The sequence below is a fragment of the Crocuta crocuta genome, unplaced genomic scaffold, assembly GCF_008692635.1.
Source record: "Crocuta crocuta isolate KB4526 unplaced genomic scaffold, BGI_CrCroc_1.0 scaffold32, whole genome shotgun sequence".
Lineage (NCBI taxonomy): Eukaryota > Metazoa > Chordata > Mammalia > Carnivora > Hyaenidae > Crocuta > Crocuta crocuta.
The window spans coordinates 163,923-182,768 of NW_027529424.1; the positions used below are offsets into that span (position 1 = coordinate 163,923).

The 18,846-nt window shown below is 39.5% G+C and overlaps 1 protein-coding gene across 1 annotated transcript in view; it reads left to right on the forward strand.

The window, feature by feature from the left end:
* The first annotated feature begins 768 nt into the window (after positions 1–768).
* MINDY3 (MINDY lysine 48 deubiquitinase 3) overlaps positions 769–18,846 on the forward strand; it is an 83,092-nt gene continuing 65,014 nt past the window's right edge. Inside the window, exons 1-4 of the mRNA XM_077758433.1 lie at positions 769–1,072; positions 12,876–12,955; positions 16,581–16,641; positions 18,308–18,484. Of these exons, the coding sequence (XP_077614559.1) occupies positions 979–1,072; positions 12,876–12,955; positions 16,581–16,641; positions 18,308–18,484 (412 nt within the window). The 5' untranslated portion in view covers positions 769–978. The remainder of the gene's footprint in view (positions 1,073–12,875; positions 12,956–16,580; positions 16,642–18,307; positions 18,485–18,846) is intronic.

Consider the following 18,846-nt stretch of genomic DNA (forward strand, 5'->3'; position numbering starts at 1 on the left):
TTTGCCCTTTTGTTTTATGTGCAAAGTTTGGTCAATATGTTCTCTTCTTCTTTAGCATCACAAATACAAGTTTTTACATAAAACAAATTCACTGAATGCTTGTCAATGATTAAAACTAGACTTCAGATCAGATGTTGTCCACCCACCCTACCCTCTCAAAACCTGGAGATGAAAATGCTCTACCGTGTGCAAACAGGCTGCTTTGAATCTGGCTCCCTCTAAATAGCTTTGTAATTCTGCGTTACACCCAGCAGAGAGATTTTTAATGCACATTACACCACACCTATTAATTAATGCAGAACTATTTAATGGTTGGACTCGATATGATCTATCGAGGCACACAGGCTGACAGCCTTCAAATTATTGGTGGCTCTCTGTACAGGCATAGATGTTTCCTCCATGAGACTCAACCATCGTCTTAATGTTGTAGTTCTGTATCAGTAATATCCTACATTTTAAGGAACAGTCTATGTTCCAGGCCCCTAAGGCGTGGGCCTCGGGGCCTGCAGCTAAGTCCAGAGCAGCGCGCAGAGGGCGGAAGGGTTCCTGGACGGTAAACACACGCCAACGCCCAGGGAACGCGGCGTGCCCGCCAGTACAAAGGCTACCACCCCACCTAAGGCAAGGGGGCTGAGCTCGGGAAAGCCGGCGGCCACCAGAGAGTTCCTAAGCTCTTCCTGCCCCCCCCCACTTCCGCTTCCGGGGAGCGACTCCCCGGCTCGCCGAGGGGGAGGGCGGTAGCGAAAGGGAAGCCGGAAGTGGCGGCACTTCCGGCACGGGGAACTCCTTGCTGCCGCTCCGGCTGGCGTGACAGGCGCGGTCTCAGCGAGTAGATAGCTCTCGGTTCGCGGTCCTCCCGTCCACCCTCCCAGCTCGTGCGCCGCTGCCGTCCCGCACCTCCCGTCTCTGAAGGCGCCCCTTCCCCATGTTCCGGGGCGGGAGTCCTGAAAGCGAAGACCCGCTCGCCGGCACCCCATCATGTCCGAACTGACTAAAGAGCTGATGGAGCTGGTGTGGGGCACCAAGAGCAGCCCGGGTCTCTCTGACACCATCTTCTGCCGCTGGACGCAAGGTACCCGGCCTGGGCTCTGACTTCCAGCCGCTTCCTTTGCCCTGCGACGCCCCTGGCGCCGCAGCCCCCACCCGCGGCTTGCCCTGCACTCCGTCCCGGTTCCCATGCTCAGCTCGGAAACTGGACTTTCTAGAAACGCCCTGCCTGTGTCGGGGGGAGTGGTTGAGTGGAATGGTGGCGGCTGTCCACTAAGGAGCCGAAGCGCCCCTGCCGCCGCCTGCGCTGCCCTCCGGCCGGACAGAAGGCTGGTGGTCGGGCTGCAGTGGTGTGACACGGAGGGTGTGCCCCGTGCCCCGCTGTCAGTGTCTCAGCAAGTGTCGTGGCCCCCTGCAGCCATACCCCCTACCAGGGCTTCGTGATTTTGGAGAGAGGGAAGTCCACGGGGAAGTCACAGTGGCTAATTCCAGGAGGCAGTTTTGTTGTTTGCATTTTAACTTTGTGGTTGGATGGAGTAGTCGGTGTGTAAAGTGTTGCTTGCTGTCAGGTGCTCTTTGGACCCCAAGTATCCCCAGTTTTGAGATGGGTTAAGTTTATCTTTTACAGTCAAAAGGAATGTGGATCATAGCACTTCCCGTGCCGGTCTAATTATCCAGACAGGATTTTGAGTTATGTAAGAAGTTTTATTATTACGAACACTAATGAAACAAGAGTTACCAATTACTGGATTCCTACGCCGTGCCAGGCTCTGCGTTTGGCATTTTATACTAGCAGTTATCTGTAATTCTTAAATTTTAATAATAAAACACAACTTTGCACGTTACTTAAGGTGACTTAAGAAAGACTGAAGTGAGGTTAGAAGCCTAGTCTTTGGAGTCAGAAGGATTGGTAGCGTAAGTATAAGTATGTAAGACAGGCCAGTAAATGATAGCTCTTCATTACTATTATTAAATCATTTATTTAGAGAATACCTGTTCTCAAAGGATTTGGGGGAATTTTAGCATAGTAAATCTAAGTTCCTACGTTGTAGTGTGTATTTTGTAACAAAAATTCAGAATTGACGTAAATCCCTTCCTGTCTCTCAGATAATGCCTCTTTTAAGAGCTGATAAAATTGGAATCGTAATGTATTGCAGTCATTTCGGTTATTTAGTCCGTCACTCTTATTTTGCAGATGAGGAAAGTGAGTCCTGAAGCTAAATGACCGGGCCAGAGTCACACAAATTGATAGAAAAGCTGTGAATTACAAGTCTCCTGATTCCTAATACAGATTTGTTTTCACTATATTCCTTGGAATTTCCAAACCTTAACATGTAATTGCTTTGGCTTTTTTTCCACATTTAATTATGTCCCTGAATTAACACTTTCTGAAATCTTGGACACTTGCATTTGCAGATTTTAAAGCTTTCTACTTTGACTTCATTTTATCCTAATAGTGAACAGCCCTGAAGCATACAAGGCTGTGAAGGATTAAGAAAATTTTTACTTCCCGTGTAATTGTAAAAAAATTTACTTCCCACGTGTACGTGTTGCGCGTACAACATAGAATAAGATCGTGTTCAGCCTCATTTATATTAATACCGTAACGCAGCGTCAAGGAGAATTGAGAGGCATTTCTCCTGGTTAAGAGAAGGCTTTAGAACAGGTGTACTTCGGTTCCAGGTTCTAGTTGTTTAACGAATCTAAGCCTCAGTTTGCTTCTCTGTAAAATGCAGATAATAGTGTCAACCTTATAGGGTTGTTGTGAGGATTAAAGGCATGTAAATACATTTAGGCACTTAGCACAATATCTGACATAGTGAACCTTCAGACGGCGGACGTTCGTAACACTTAAAGTGTTTAATTGTAGACTAAGCTGAAGATCACTCTCTGGCCGTGACCTGACAACTGTAAGAAATTATTGTTTATTTGATGAATAATCATTATTGTTTTTTACTTTTATTTATTTTTTTATTGAAGGATAGTTGATACATGAAAATCATTATTTAAAATAGAACTTTATAATGACACAAGAATCCTATGCCACCTTTTAGTCCTGTGGGAGTTCCTTAATGAGAAGCACTCAGTTCATACCATTTAAATTTTTTCTTTTTTAGAGTGTGTTAATTCTATGGATATATAATTCTTCACGGTCTTACATTGATCAAGATTTTCAGGCGGCCAAATAAGTATTTTTAAGCTACCACTTCTGAGTCAGAGGGAGGTTGTTAGTGGTTTTGCTGTGTTTAGTGTTAATATTCCTTTATTCATTTAGAGGCAGAAGTCATTGCCAAGGGCCACGTTGATGGTCGCTGGGGATTATGAGGCTAGGCACAGGACACTGCTTTTCTGCACTTGCCTTACTGCATTTGCAATGTGACACCAACTTTGCCTCTGCTTCTTAGAACTGGAATCTTACGAGTATTTTGGAAGCAAGTTAAAAGTGTGAGATGTTTAGGGTAAATACTTGTGATACCGTGTTTAGGGATATTCCATTTACGAAACCATGTTGATCGGTCACGTTAAACGTTTTTGAGACGTTTGGAACAGGCTGCAGGGGTTGGTGCAGCCTAGAGATGCTTTTCTTCTCTTCATCGATCTGGCAGTTTCAGACAATCCGTGACAGCAGTGAGCCACAGAAGTGGCACATGGTTGTTTTATTTCACTTGGCAGTTTTAGATAATTCTCTTCTGCAATTCCTTTTTCTTTAAAAAAAAAAAGGGTTTTGTGGGGGTTTTTGGGGGGTTTTTTTGGCCAGTTTTTCTTTCAAAGACAGTCACATAATTGAAAGGTTTGCAGTTACTGTTTTTCTAACTGGGAAATTGAATCTCTGCTGCCTTCTTCCCTCCTGCGCTGTTGCCTGTGATAGTTTTTAAAGAAGAGTGGGTATCTTCTACCTCTTAGTCAAAAGCACCGTCTTTCCTCCTTGCCCTTGTTCCCACACACGACAGCAGTGTTCCAGGCCCTTGCAGGTTAGACTCGGTGGGGTGGGAAGGAGAATGGATAATAAGCATAGCATAAATTGAGCATATGCAGTAGTTAGAAAGTAAAGAACTAGGGAGTTGTGCAGTGGGGTAATGTGGATAGACCTCGTTTTAAGATGAGATTGGAGCAAACCTTGAAGCAGCTGAGTGAATTGTGCAGCTGTCTGAAGAAAGGGTGTTCCAGGGCAGGGAGACTAGACGCTATAAAAGACTTAATGCAGACTATTCCTTGCTTTTTTGTTCAGGGAACAGGAAGGAGACTAGTTGGGCGAGAGAAAGAATGAGGGAAGGGGAGACGAATAAAAGGTGATGTAAGAAATAATTTTCATCCAGTGGCCTAGAAAGCCTTATAGGCCATGGTCTGGACTTTGAGGTTTCTTCGGAATGAAATGAAAGGCCATTGGGAGATTTAGAGCAGAGGAGAGAGAGATGACGTGACAAGTTTTTAAAGGACTGATCTGACTGCTGTGTTTGAGGACAGGATGTAGTGGCTTGAGTGAGACAGCAAGATGGAATGACAGACCATTGCAGTAATACAGGATAGTGGTACTGGAGACAGTAGCAAGTAGTCAAATTGACCAGCTCACAGCAGAACCAAAGTAAGAGTCATTTAGATCTAACAGGAGTTAAGTATTAATCTTATTATAAACAAAAACTTGACTAATTGGGAATATTTGTGTTTTTTTTTTCTCTTCAGCATTGATGGTCTGTTTCAGTGTTTGGCAAACTTTTTCTGTAGAAGGGTAACTGGCATTCATTATTTTTGTCTTAAAACTCATATCTGCCATTGTAGCAACAGCAGCCCTAGATAATATAGGTATGGCTGTGTTCTAAACTGCTTTACAGAAACAGGTCAACCCCTGATCTAGATTATAAATACTGCAAAACCATTATTTTCCCTTTCCCCCCCTTTCCTCTAAGCTTTATTTTATTGTTTCACCTATAGGATTAGCCAGAAAGGGAGAAACACAATTGCTGTTTATACCAGTTCCTTGTTTTGAGGGGCCATTTTGGGGGCAAAGTGGGGAATGGAGCTGTGGTTGATTCAAATTAGACTTTGGACTTTGGGTATACGACAATTTTTGTTACGTAATATGAAAAAAAGAAGAAATAACTTAGGAAAAGTGAGGGATTGGTTAAAATATAAGTATAAAATGTTTTACAAGTTAATAAGTTTATTATAATGTGATTTAATATTTTCCAAAGTAATAAAGTGATAAACCAGTATTATTAATTTTTCTTCCAGAGTAAGAATAATATTGTGAGAACATATCATTTCAGAGAATTTTGTTGTTGGACACCTTTTATTTCTCTCAAGAACAGATATTCCTTTCTTCAACCTACCTGAATCATGTCCTCTAAAATCCATTTCTTTTAAACTTAAAATTTGTGAGCTTATATGAAAAAGCTAATTTCTTGGTACTTTGAATACATAATATGTTTTTCAGTTTAAAGTCTCTCATCATATCTTAAATTGTATTATGCTTTACGGTTTTTAGAAGTCTTATTTAATCCTTGCAACGACCTTGAGAGATAGCGAAGGGTAAATGTAGTTTCCCCATTTTCATAGATGAGGGAACTATGGCCCAGTGCAGATTTGACTCCACGACTATCGTCGAGTTTGTAATGAGTTTATAATGACAAACCAAGTCTTTTCTCTGGGCTTCTGTTTACATGGGAAGCCAGAATTGTGGAGGCAGGAGTTGTAAAACTGACTTGAATAATGTATATATGCACAGTAAGTCATGTGAAAGTAAAAGCTTAGAAAATTGCAGAGAAGTTCGTGGCTCAAGTTTAAATTAGCAGCTATAAGAGAGATTTCTTTGTCTGAAATACTGTGGAACGTGATACAAAATTACGTATTTAGGATCAGATGCTTTAGATGGCTAATTTCGAATCTAATAAGAAAACCAGTTTGTGAATAGTTAATTCCTTTTAAAAGTAGGAAGTAATTTACATATGAGAATACAAGAGAAATAATTATATCCTAAAAAAGTTAAATTCAAGTGAAGCCTACTTAGCATAGTCCTGTTTTAGGATAGAATACTGAATTTACATTTAGTTGACTTTATTTCATTTTGTGCTCTAATGGCCTTTGTTATTATCTGTTAACACAGTCAAACGTATATACTGTAATTAAACAGAATTTGGTGTATAGCAGGTCTGCCTAGACTTCTCCATGGGGCTTTTATATCTTACTGACAAACCAACTCACTGTAATGCATTTCAGCTGTAAGCCCCACCTGTAGATCTTGAAAACTGCGTTACATTCGTAGTAATTTTAAGGAAGGTAAGAATTCATTACTGACTCGTGTTTATTACATACGCTGAAAGTTTGACAGAGCCTGTTTTCACCGATGCCCTTACTCGCAAGGCCAGGGACCTTTCCTTCATTTCCATCCCGTAGGAGCTTCAGCTCTTGTTCCTGCGTCGACCTCAGATGTGGTTGTCTCGATGTTGATTACCAGTGCCCTTAGGTGTTACTTGGCCTGAGTGATTTTGTCCTGTGCATCGTACCTATTTCTCAACCTCCATTTAGCCTGTCATCTGCTCTGTTTCTCCCAGGCTTCTGTGTACTGAAATTGTCACCATCAACACAAATGCAGTGACCAAACGTTAGCTGAGCCCTCAGTGTTTCTCTTCGTTCTTTATCTTGTCAGCTTCTGTTCCGTCTTTCAGAATTAACCTGCTCCTTAGTTCTCTCATTCCCCTCATTCTTATTCAGAAATTCTGAATAATTAAACTTGAAATTTTAAGTTTTAATAATTTAATTTTTAGTAATTACAAATAGCTCTTACTCTCCCACTTTGCCTGTATAGTTCATTTAGAAGCCTGCTAAGATTCACTTCTTCTGGGCCGCCAATGACTCAAGTTTTTGTTTTTTGTTTTTTTGTTCCTTAACTCAGGGTCCCATTATAATCTTAAAAATTATGCAGATTTCAATATGACAAATAAAATGAATGAGACCTGAGGCATTGTTTTACGTTTCTTTAAGTATCTTGAATGTCTGGCTTAACCTTAGAAGCCTGCTGGCTCCCTGCATGCTTCTCTATTCAGTCTGTTGCAGGATGTTGTTAGGAAGTGTATGCAGAAAACCCAGCCTCACAGACTGTAATTGGTAAGGTAGGAGTCTTAGAATAGCCTTTTCAGATCATTGAGGCTATTTTTCTTTGATACAACACCAAAACTTGACAAGTGGTAGTTTCTTAGAGGTTAATAGCGATCTGGAATCTGAAGCCACATCAATGATTTTTTCGTACTCTCTTAAATTGAAATCCATTGGTTTGTCTTGTAGTTTGAATAGATCTTTACCCGTGCATTCATTTCTAACAGTACGCATCCTTTATCTGGAAGTCACTGGTCCACTGGTTTATGCAGAAATGCTAACACATTTCATTATACAGTATCAAAAGTCATATTTATTTCTGTGACCCATGATCTCATTAGAAACATCGCTAAGAATTGAGATGCTGTCAGGTTCACAGTGGTGAGTGCAGGTTCTCCAAAATTTTAGTTACTGCTTGAAAGCCTGAAAACTTACCACTGGCAAAGATACTGTTATTTTCCTTAAAGCATCAGGCTGCCTTCATTCACTTCTGAGAAAGGGTCTGCCACATACCCAAGTCTGAATAATCATAGTTTGTTGATAACTCTTCAAACTAAAAACAGAGCTCTGCAAAAAAGCAGTTCCAGCTTGCAAGTCAGAAAATTACACATGTGCTTTTTCTTGAGACAGCGGTCATTATCAAGGTATGTAGCTTTAGTTTCCATTTTGTCATACAGAGTATTTTTTAAAAGGACATTCTATTCAAGGCCAAGATTTAATAAAGTTAGCATCAGTAAGGGCATTCTTTGGTTACATTGGCTCTGTCTGTGTTAGAGAGGGCGGTTTTGTTTCCTGGGATGATGTCTGCTGGCACAGCTGAACGACACTGGTGGGTGCCACCTGGGCACCGGCGGTAAGTCCCACCATGCTTCTGTAACATCACTGTGAATGTCAGTGCAGCGTAAAGGGCAGATGGTGTCTTAGTACCATTATGAAAATTATTTTAACCTCTACTAGATCCCCTGAAAGGGTCTCAGACTTCCAGCGTTCTGTAGACCACACTTTGAGAACCTCTCTTTATCCAGTCTCGCCACCCCCACACCACAACTCCTTTAGGACTTGGTGTCTTTAAACTTCCTCTTTACCCTATAATCACCCCTTTCCTGTTTTTAAGCCTTGAATATAGTCTTTCAGCCTATATAAATAATAATAAGTAATGATTCTTTATCCAGCTACCCTTCATGTTATCATCATCCTTTTTCACTTGTTTAACAGATAGTTTGCATTTACTCTTTCTCCTTGTATTCATACCTCAACCCTTTAAATTTTGCTTACTCTCTCCAGTGCTCTAGATTTTTTTTGTATTCCAGTGATGTGCTTTGGAATCCAGTGTTCAAATTTATGTGTTTACTCAGCATTTGTAGCAAGTAACTACCCCTTGCTTCCTGGAGGACTTGAATGTGTTTTTCTCTTACCTTTCTAATCTTTGTCCATCTTAGCTGACTCAGCCTTTGCTTATTTTTTAATGTTCCCAACTCCGTTGTCTTGGTTTTACATGTTCTTCTTTACTATGACTGTCATGTTGAGGATGATTCAAATTGCTGTCTTTAATCCTAACCCCTGCCCTGAGCGCCAGACCCCTGTTTCTCCCCTTCTAAATATTGACAAATGGTTATCTCAAAACTGAACTTGGCATATTTAGAAATTAATTCCGCCATTATCTTTCCTTGCAACAGTTCAAAAAACATTTATGGAGCATTAACTATACAACAGTACTAGGAAAACAGTGGTCAACAGAACAGGCAAGGCGCCTCCCTGTAAGGCAAATAATAAACAAGTAAACAAACAATAATATAGTAATCACAGATTGTGAAAAGTACTGGTTGTTCTGGAGGATGGTGGGAGAGACCTCTCATCTTAGAGATTTAGATACACCTACTTAGATAGGTGCATCAGGGAGGATCTCTGAGGAGTTAACTCTACAGTGAGTCCTTAAGAAGGAGAAGGATTCAGCTTTATGAAGAGAGAAGGGGAAATGCGTGTAGCAGGAACAGCAAGCACTAGGGCTCAAGTAAAAGCCTCCTTGCCATGTTCTGAGGTCCTAAGATCACTGTAGATGATGAAGATGAGATTGAACTGAGGGAATGTGGGTTTGATTGAACATGGTGTCTTGTAAGGCCACGAAAAGGAGTTGGGATTTCATTCTAGTTGCCATTGAAATGTATTATGCAGGCTGGGACAGAATCTGATTTCCAAGTCTAAAATATTCCTGTGGCAAGTCTGTGGTGAACAATAAGGATGGAGGCAGGACAGGTGGGAAGGAGTGGGGACATCTAGTTGGGAACCCCTAACAGTCCTCGAGGTGAGAGACAGTCGTGGTTTGAACCTCAGAGTAGACTAGAGATGGGATAGAAATGGACAGATAGAAGTCATGCTTTGGGCCTTGAACCAAGAGGATATTGCCTTACCGTGACAGAGAAAGGGTTAGCAAATGTTTCCAGTGCAGGAAACACTATGTTCAAAGGGTAAGAAACCAGAGAAAAAATTAGTATTTGAGGACCTGAAAGAAACTCAGCATGCCTGAAATCTAAGAGGAAGAATGGCATAGGATGAGGGAAGAGATTCAGGTAGAAAGTAGATCGGACAGGACCACGGTAAGGAAATGAAATCCCGTTAGTCTGGGTTCTAATCTGGGCTCTAGTTGAGAATTCCCTGAATATAACTAGTAATGGAAATCTCGGGAGTAGATGAGTTATCCAAGGAGAATGTATGGAATGAAAAAAAAAGAGATCCTAAAGCCAAGACATGAGGAACATTACCATTTAAAAGAGGAGCCGACCAAGGAGACTGAGAAGAAAGAAAAAAGGAAAATTTGGAATAAAATTGGACCAGTAAAGCTAAGGGGCAAAGGGTTTTCAGAAGTCATTGGTGAGCATTTCAGATGACCGTCTGGAGAGTAAATAAGAAGAGACTTGAGGGATAGCCTGTACTGTTCATTGATGAACTTGGTGAAAATGCGTTTGGTGCAGTCATAGGTTGAACACCAAATTTTTGTGGGTCGAATAAATTGTGAGGTAAGGAGAGAGAGACCGTGCACGTAGACAACTGGATAGGCTTTGAGAGGGTGGTGATTGTAGTTTGTAGTGGATTTTTTTTAATGGTCCAATAAATTTTTTAAGTTTAAAATTTTTTTAATGTTTTATTTATTTTTGAGAAAGAGATAGAGACAGCGTGAGCAGGGGAGGGTCAGAGAGAGAGAGGGAGGTACAGAATCCGAAGACAGGCTCCAGGCGCTGAGCTAGCTGTCAGCACAGAACCTGACGCGGGGCTCGAACCCACGAACTGCGAGATCATGATCTGAGCTGAAGTTGGTCGCTTAACCGACTGAGCCACCCATGGGCCCCTAAATTTTTTAAATTTAGACTTGACTTTTTAAAAACTTTGTTAAAAAATGTATTTACTTTGGAGAGACAGAGAGAGACCTAGCATGAATTGGGGAGAGGCAGAGAGATTTGGATACAGAATCTGAAGCAGGTTTCAGGCTCTGAGCCGTCAGCACAGAGCCCAATGTGGGGCTCGAACTCAAACTGCAAGATCATGACCTGAGCCGAGGTTGGATGCTTAACCAACCAATTGAGCCACCCAGGTGTCCCCAGACTTCACTTTCTTAGAGCAGTGTTAGGTTTATAGCAAAATTGTGGGGAAGCTACAGAATATACCTCCTGCTCCCACAACATGCGTAACCTCCCCTATTATCATTACGCCCCACCAAAGTAGAATATTTACTCCAGTTGATAAGTGTGCATTGACATATCATTGGCACCCATGGTCCATAGTTTACAGTTCACTCTTGGTGTTGTACATTCTTTGGGTTTGGACAAACGTATGATGACATTTATCCATTATTATGGTTTCATAGTATTTTCTCTGCACTAAAAATCCTCTGTGCTTTGCGTATTCATCCCTCATCCCTCCCTCCATCCACCAGTCCCTAGTAACCCCTGATCTCTTTATAGATCCTTTGCGTAGATTTACCTTTTCCAGGATGTCATATAGTTGGGAATCATACAGTTCTGATTGGTTATGTCAGTGAGTAATATGCATTTAAGGTTCTTCCATGTCTTTTCATGACTTGTAAGCTCATTTATTTTTTCGTGCCAAATAATATTTTTGTTGCCTGGATGTATCACAGTTCATTTACACACTCGTTCACTTAGCCAAGGACAGCTTGGTTGCTTCCATTAGCAGTTACGAATAAAGGAACTATAAACCTCTGTGTGCCAGTTTTTGTGTTGATAGAAGTTTTCAACTCAAGTAAATAAGGAGCTTTTGGTGGATTCTTAAGGAGGATTTTTTTTTGTTGTTAAATATATGAGATCCAAGTTTAAGTACTGTTCGAAAGAGAGGGATTGAAAGGTTACAAGAGAGGAGGTGGGATGGAATGGGATCCTCTGCGGTATTTCTAATCTCACTTGCCATCACCTGGTGTCTCAGGCTCTATGCCCCACTTGCACATACACATCAAATCTGAGTTTTTACCTCAGAAATACTCTTTAGATATAGTTTCTCCTGTCCATACTAATGTCAGTTTTATTAGGTTGACACCCTCTTTGTATGGTTGTTGAAACAGTCTCATCCTCATTCTGTTCTTTTAAAAATGGAACAAAAAAAACCCAGTACGATCATGGTAGAGCTTTAATCGGTACTTGTCATGGTCTGGCCCTCCCTAGTAGTAACCTCTTGTCAGCTTCCCTCCCCCATTTCCATCTCCCCTGCCCTTCCCCCACACTTCCGTGCAGCTGCACTACATTTCCCTCTGACCCATAAGCTTGCCCTGCTCTTATCAAACCTTTTTCCTGTCATAAAGGTGTTTTCTTTACCTCGGAGTCATTCTCCACCCTTGTGTCTTGCAAATTCCTATTCAAGATCCGCCTCAAAGTCACCTGTTACAGCTTGACTCAGGCATGGAAATCATTCCTCTCTGTATCCACAGTACTATCTTCATACTTGTATCAGACGTTCACTTATTCTTTATTCTTTATTTGCCCCTAAGTCCTTCTTCTCGCCTACTGTTGGCTCCTGCAGACCAGGGACCTGCTCATTCACGCGTGCCTCCTAGATGCTTGGTATCGTATCCTACGTTCATCACATGTTTGTTGGATGAGTGACTGAACTACAAGTGAAACCTTACGTATTCCTAGCATGTTGGAATTGAATCATTTCAAAGATGAGGACACAGAGGTCTACAGAGGCGAAATGATTTCCTGAAGGTGACGCAGATCTGATCCCTTAGACTTCTGGCCCTGTGCTGTCTGTAGGCACTCGTGCTAGTGGCTCCCAGTCAGTCCCGGTTGGACAGCGCTGAAATTGAGATAGACCTAGTATGCACACATTCACTGTCTACGATGCACTTCATTTTTAGCTCATAGAATGTAATTCAAAGATTGGAATGAAAAAAAGCTTCTGTACAGAAAGGTCCTAAAAAGCATTCGAATTCAGTAGAGTATGTGGCCTGTCTTCAAATAAATGATTTAATTTAGTGGTCTTTGACTGAGGTCCACACTTTATTCCTTTAGTCCACTGAGAGGGTTCCCTGGGTGCAAAAGTGCCTGAGTGCGTGTGTGTGTGTGCGTGTGTGTGTGTGTTTATGTGTATTTGGGCACAGGGGTGGAACATAGGCTTCGTATCTTTTTTCAAAAGTGCCTTGATCCTCCAAAAAGTTAACCATGTGCCTGGCTAACCTGTGCGTGTTTTGCTTTTGTAATTAGTGGTTGTTGTCAAAGCAAAGTACATTAAAAATTCTTTGGGCTGCTGTTTGAATTACATTTTTAATCTTTGCTACTTGCTTTCATTTTTAGGGTTTGTGTTTAGTGAATCAGAGGGATCTGCATTAGAACAGTTTGAAGGTGGCCCCTGTGCTGTTATTGCACCTGTTCAGGTAACATAGACTACTTTACCCACTCCTTAGAGGGACGTGTTCAAACGTTTCATGCTTCAGCTTTTGTTTTCTGATATCCATATGTCATGAGACATGATCAGTTATCTCTCAACTTTTGTTTATGTGAAGTGCTATAAATATCCAAAATGAGAATGAATTCAGAACATTAGCACATTATGCAGCAATAGCCTTTTATCAATCTTGTATATAAAAAAAACAAACCATAATAGGTGTTCCCTGACCTTCAGAAAAAAATTAGGAATTAATGATAATGACTTCTTTCTAATACAGAGATCCTGTTGAGTAACAGCATTTTATCCTATGGATAGTTACATCATTGCCATATATTATTTTCATTTGTTCTTTCTGTAGAAGTGAGTTTCCTAAAAAGTTGAAGATAAGTGAATATTCTCATGCTCTTAAAACCTTACACATTTTTAAAATAAGTTGTCTTTTAGGCAATGGCTTCGACTTTTAAAATAAAATCAGTAATAACAGACTCAAAGAGATTTTCCAAAATTTAAAAGGAAAGTTTTTCTTTGCACAAGATAGAGTTAATCTGACGATTTTGAATCTTGATATGTTATATTGTTTGAATCTCCAGGCCAATTTGCCACAATCATTTCATTTTTAAAACCACAAATGAATTTTCAGTTTACTCTAATACTTACAGTGACTGAACAGCTGTGTAACTTCACAACTGTTTTAAGAGAAGCTAGAATTTATTATGGTTTTTAATCAGCACGTTTTGAAAGTACATATTTAATGTGATATTTATTATTCATTAGGCATAAGGAACACATTCCTGAACTGTTAGCTGCCAAGTAAACTTATCTCTCAAACCTGTACTCCATATTATTAAATTAAAAATTTATTTCTCTGAAGGAGGAAAAAAAATCCTTTCATGACTGATTCCAAAATATATCCTTTATAGGTCATTAGTTTATTTCTTTAAGTGGTAAAATTTATTTTGTTTGCACTAGTAGAATTATTTAAAAATTAAGAAAAATCTGAATGTTTGAACATTGTCTGGGAGTTACTAGATATAAAGAATAAAATTTAACTGTGACTTAGTATTGGAGTTATCATACCATTATGCTGGGGACAGATTTTGGTTGCTAGTAGAATCTTACTGTCTGAATTTGAGGATTCCTTGTTCTGTCTGCATTTAAATTAGATTTTATTAACCCTGGCCCTCCTGGACCATAGTAGCACCCAGGGCTTTTACTAAAAGTCTGTGAATGTAGTTAAATGCAAGGTGTACCACAGGAGTTTCCTGTATCATAAAATTCGGTATATGTCCATAATGATAGCTGTTTTTGCAAGGGATAATTGCAATGTTCAAAACCCTCCTGTATCTTTGAGGTCACAACTTAGTTTCATAGTTCCATAAATCTTGTCAATCATAGAATTTGGGGCTTTTAAAATACTTTCAGTGTAAAAGTCAAAACTAAACCGTTCAGCCTAATGAAGTGAAATGAGCAAGTCTAGATAGTAAAACTTTTTTGAACTATAAAAATTAGAACATGGTACTGTTGCCAGAAGAATAGGTGTATTGTGGAGCCAGACAGTTAATACAGGAGTAGACCACGTTACAGACAGCAGTTTACAAAGAATTTATCACATACCATGATAAAGAAGGAACTACAAATCAGTGGTAGAATAATATGAAATTTAATAAATGTCACTGATATGACTGGTTGCCAGGTTGGGGGGAAAAATGAAGTTAGATCATCTGATACCTTATGCCAAATATGTTCTTGACATAATATTTAACCACAGAAGACCTAAAACTAATGCATTGCCAGCACTTAGGGAAAGATGGAGTTTCAGGCTCAGAAGATTTGCAGTGAATATTAGCAATAAGTAGATGTTGTCTGTCTTCTACAAAGAATGTGTACAAATCAGTTAGAAAACCCGTCTGGCTCCAGTGGTGAAATGATGTGTGTGCAGGCATAACAGGTGGTATAATGATGGATAACCAAAGAATCACGATGTTCAGCCTCACTAGGAATCAAAAAACTACAACGAAAACTACAACCAGAGTCTATTGCTAACTCTTCCTAATTTTTAAATATAAAATAATTACCAGGGCATAAAAGGGTAGGATGGTGCTGGCATATTGCTAATGTGGTACATTTGTACTTGGATTCAGGGAGAGGGAAATGTACATTAGAACCAGAAGTATAAAAATGCAGATTTTTGATGAAATCATTGCCCTTCTGTGAATCTTTCTTAAAGAAATAGTCCTTAATATGGAAAAGGTTGTATTCAGTAAGTTTTTACATTTACAGTAGTAAATAAAATTATAAAGCTAGTGTACAATAATGTAGTTTAAACATGAAGTAATGTTTGAGTAAATTTGATAGCTTGAGAGACATTTAGTGATTAGGAATTATACTTAGGAATCCTGTGGGAAAACAGAAAAATGGGAAACATAATCATATACCCATTATGCTTCTCACTTGTAATAAAAATTAAGGCAGGTATGAAAGAAAGACTGGAAGAAGTATATCAAAATACAGTGATCATATCAGTGGTAAAACAGTGGGTATCCCAACTCACTTTTCCCATCTTTTGTAATATAGTCCTCAGTTTTATGGTTGGTTGCCGTTTTGCGGAAAAGTCAGAAACATTTGATTGTAGTATTTGTAGATTTTACTTCTTTAAGATACTGTAGAATATTACTTAGTTTTTGTTAAAATACTTTGAAATGATTGCTTATTAGGTGCCAGGTACTGTGCTAAGTGCATTACATAGATTATTCTATATAATCCTCACTGCAGCCTTTTAAAGTTTATGCTATTATTATTTTTAGTTAGTAAAGTGGTGGAACCAGGATTCAGACCCAGGTGTGTCTGACTAAAAGCAGTCCTCTTAACCAATTCACTACTGCTTTCAGACAGTAAGTGAGAAGCATCAAAGTAATCTTTTTCTTGTATCTGCCCGCTGGCTCTTCAGATCCAATAAGTGGCGCCTAAGGGTCTTCATTTTAAATAAACAAGTCAGGTGACTGGGATGGAAATGGTCCTTGAACTACACTTTGAGAAGGAAACACTACACTGAACTGCTTTCTATCAAATCATCAGTGTAACATAGGTAACTCACTTAAGGAAAGGTCAGAGATCAATTTGTTTTTTTCTTTTGAATCTTAGAGCTTTTTGAGTTAAACTGGGAAGTTAGGAGCTCCTTAAATTGATATTCTGATACCACACATCAGAGCTAATAGAGCAGAACCAGTTTTGTATTGTGATTTCTTTTCCCCCAGGGTATCTAAGAGATGTAGACTTGTTCCTGTTTCTGGGGTCTTTACTTTTGGAATGAGCAGTAAGTTTCTTTAATTTTCCAGTTATGTGTCTATTATTCTGAGTCAGTTCTATTTGCCAGAAAGTACATATTATGAAAGAAGAATTTTATGGACTTAGAATCAGGTGTATAGTGGTATATTCTGAATAATATGCTTAGTTACTGTTGGATGTGAAGGGAAACTGTGAAAAGTTTATAACACTATTCAGTGGACCATGGAGGAGATACATATGAGAGGTTTTTTTCCATTTAAAAAAAAGAATAAGGCTTTATCTTTTTAATAATGGATTCTAATAATTATTGCTTTAATTGTATAAAGGCATTTCTTTTGAAGAAGCTCCTGTTTTCTTCTGAGAAGTCTTCTTGGAGGGATTGTCCAGGTATGACCATGGTTTTCTATAACCTTTTCCTTCACCCTCTAACTTATAGATGATCTCTGCGGCTCTCATTGGCAGTAGTGTCACTGAAATCATTTATCTTACGAAGTAAACTATAAATGGAATATTTCTTTCCGGAGTTTTACTTTTTCAGTGTTTCAGAAAATTTCGTGAACCGTGACCTCAGATTTTAGTGTATATATTCCCAAATTTGGGTTACCTGGCAGGTATAAGATAGGGTGGTAGAACTAAGGGAAAATAAGCCCTTGGCCTCTTGCTAAAAAAGTGGTACATTTCTCTGAACTCTTACGTAAGGGATAGTCGTTTGTGTTTGTTTTATCTCACTTAGCTCTGAGCTGGAACTAAGAGTTATCTTTGTATTCCTGTAGCTTTTAGTACAGTGCCTTACACAATGCTGATACTGCAGAGAAGCGAATTAAATTGCAGGCGTAGCTGTCATAGCTTCTGCAGTATGATTAGGTCAGAGAGCTGTGTGGTGCTACTTGATAATAATAAACGTTTGCATTCTGCTTCACAGTTTACGTCTTCCGTTCGGTAAGTGAACACTTTTATGTGAACCTCACAATAACTTCTGGAAGAATGTAGGATATATTATATAATCCTAGTTTTGTATATCAGGGCAGAACAGTTTCCATTCCAAACCATACCCATAGAATCTACTGAATTTGAGAGTTAAAGTGTCACCCATATATATTTTTTTTATTATTTACTAGCTGAAATGCAAAGTAAATTGTAGTAGAGAAGAAACCAAGAAATACTATTTAATATTAACATCACTGTTTTACTGATAAAATTTATAATATTTCTTGTACAGAAATATATGCCCATTGATAAAATATTTCTATAGCATTTTCATAAACGTATTATTTGGTGATGGTTAGAAAGTGAATGACCTAGTTCCTGCCTTAGAACTTCTAGCCTATTAGGAGAAATAGAAATCTCCTCATAGCATAAAATTTGGATAGCTTGTATACACATCCCCCTTGAACGTTTCAGGAACAGCTCTACTTTGGGAGAGTGATACTGCTTGAAAAGAGAAGAGAGCTAAGGTTCAGGAAGGAACTGAACATTTGTGCTCTTCTCTGTAAAGTCTAATGCTCCCATCACTGCAGTACAGCTTCAGGAGCTTCTAGAATATGCAACATAACCACGATGGCGTCTGCTGACGTAATGAGTTTGGTATTGCATGTGCTGACGAGGTGTTATCTCATTAGCCTTACCCCTGTGGGACAAGGAGGTCAAAGACTTTAGACTAACTCAGAAATGAGGGGAAAACTAGCAGACTCAGCAGGCCCTCCTCACATTGTGCCTGGTTCTGCATAGAAGAATCCTCCCGGCTTCAGCGCTCCCTTCCCAGCCTAAGGAAGGGGAGCGATCAGTCTCGGGCCATTCCAAGGAACTTCTTATCTCTCCTAAGGTTTAGTTCTTCCTTTTTCAGGATTCTTTTTTGAATTAATGACAATATTTAACAGTGATGACATGGTAACCCTCAAGCACATTATTTTTCTCAAATGTAAGATTATTTATGCCGGGGGGAAGAATCCTCCATCCACTTAAAACAGTTGGTTTTCATGCTGTTACCCATGACAGGCTTGTTTTTTTTCTTTTCAAAGAAAACCATCATAACTGGTACTTTGGTTATTTTTAGAGGAAGAGCGGAAGGAACTCCTTTGTCATACCTTATGTGATATTTTAGAAAGTGCCTGTTGCGACAACTCTGGATCATTCTGCCTGGTTTCCTGGTTAAGAGGAAAGACAGCTGAGGAGCAGACGGCCGGTGTTTCTGGTAGTCCCGCAGAGTCCAGTTGCCAAGTAGAGCATTCTGGTAAGATATGTTTTTACTCTCCAAAGGAGCCTCTTGTACCTCTTTCCGTAAAACTGTTGAAATTTTTAAAGAAAAGAAAAATGATGTAAAATCTCCTAATACATCTGTTTTCTAGTCCAGCCTTAAGTCACAAGCCTTAGTGTTTTTCATTTCCCTCTCAATTCTTTGAGCTGCCAGAGGGCCGTGCGCGTGTTTACCTTGTTTACACTTTGGGGAAAAAGAAAGGAAATGCATTTTTTAAACTTTCTAAAACAGTTTTAGTTAATGTCTGCTTGATGAAATTTCAAGCTTTGGAACTCTAATTTAGAAAATTTAAAGAACATAATCCTACATACTTCAATGTTAGATGCCTTAAATGTTGT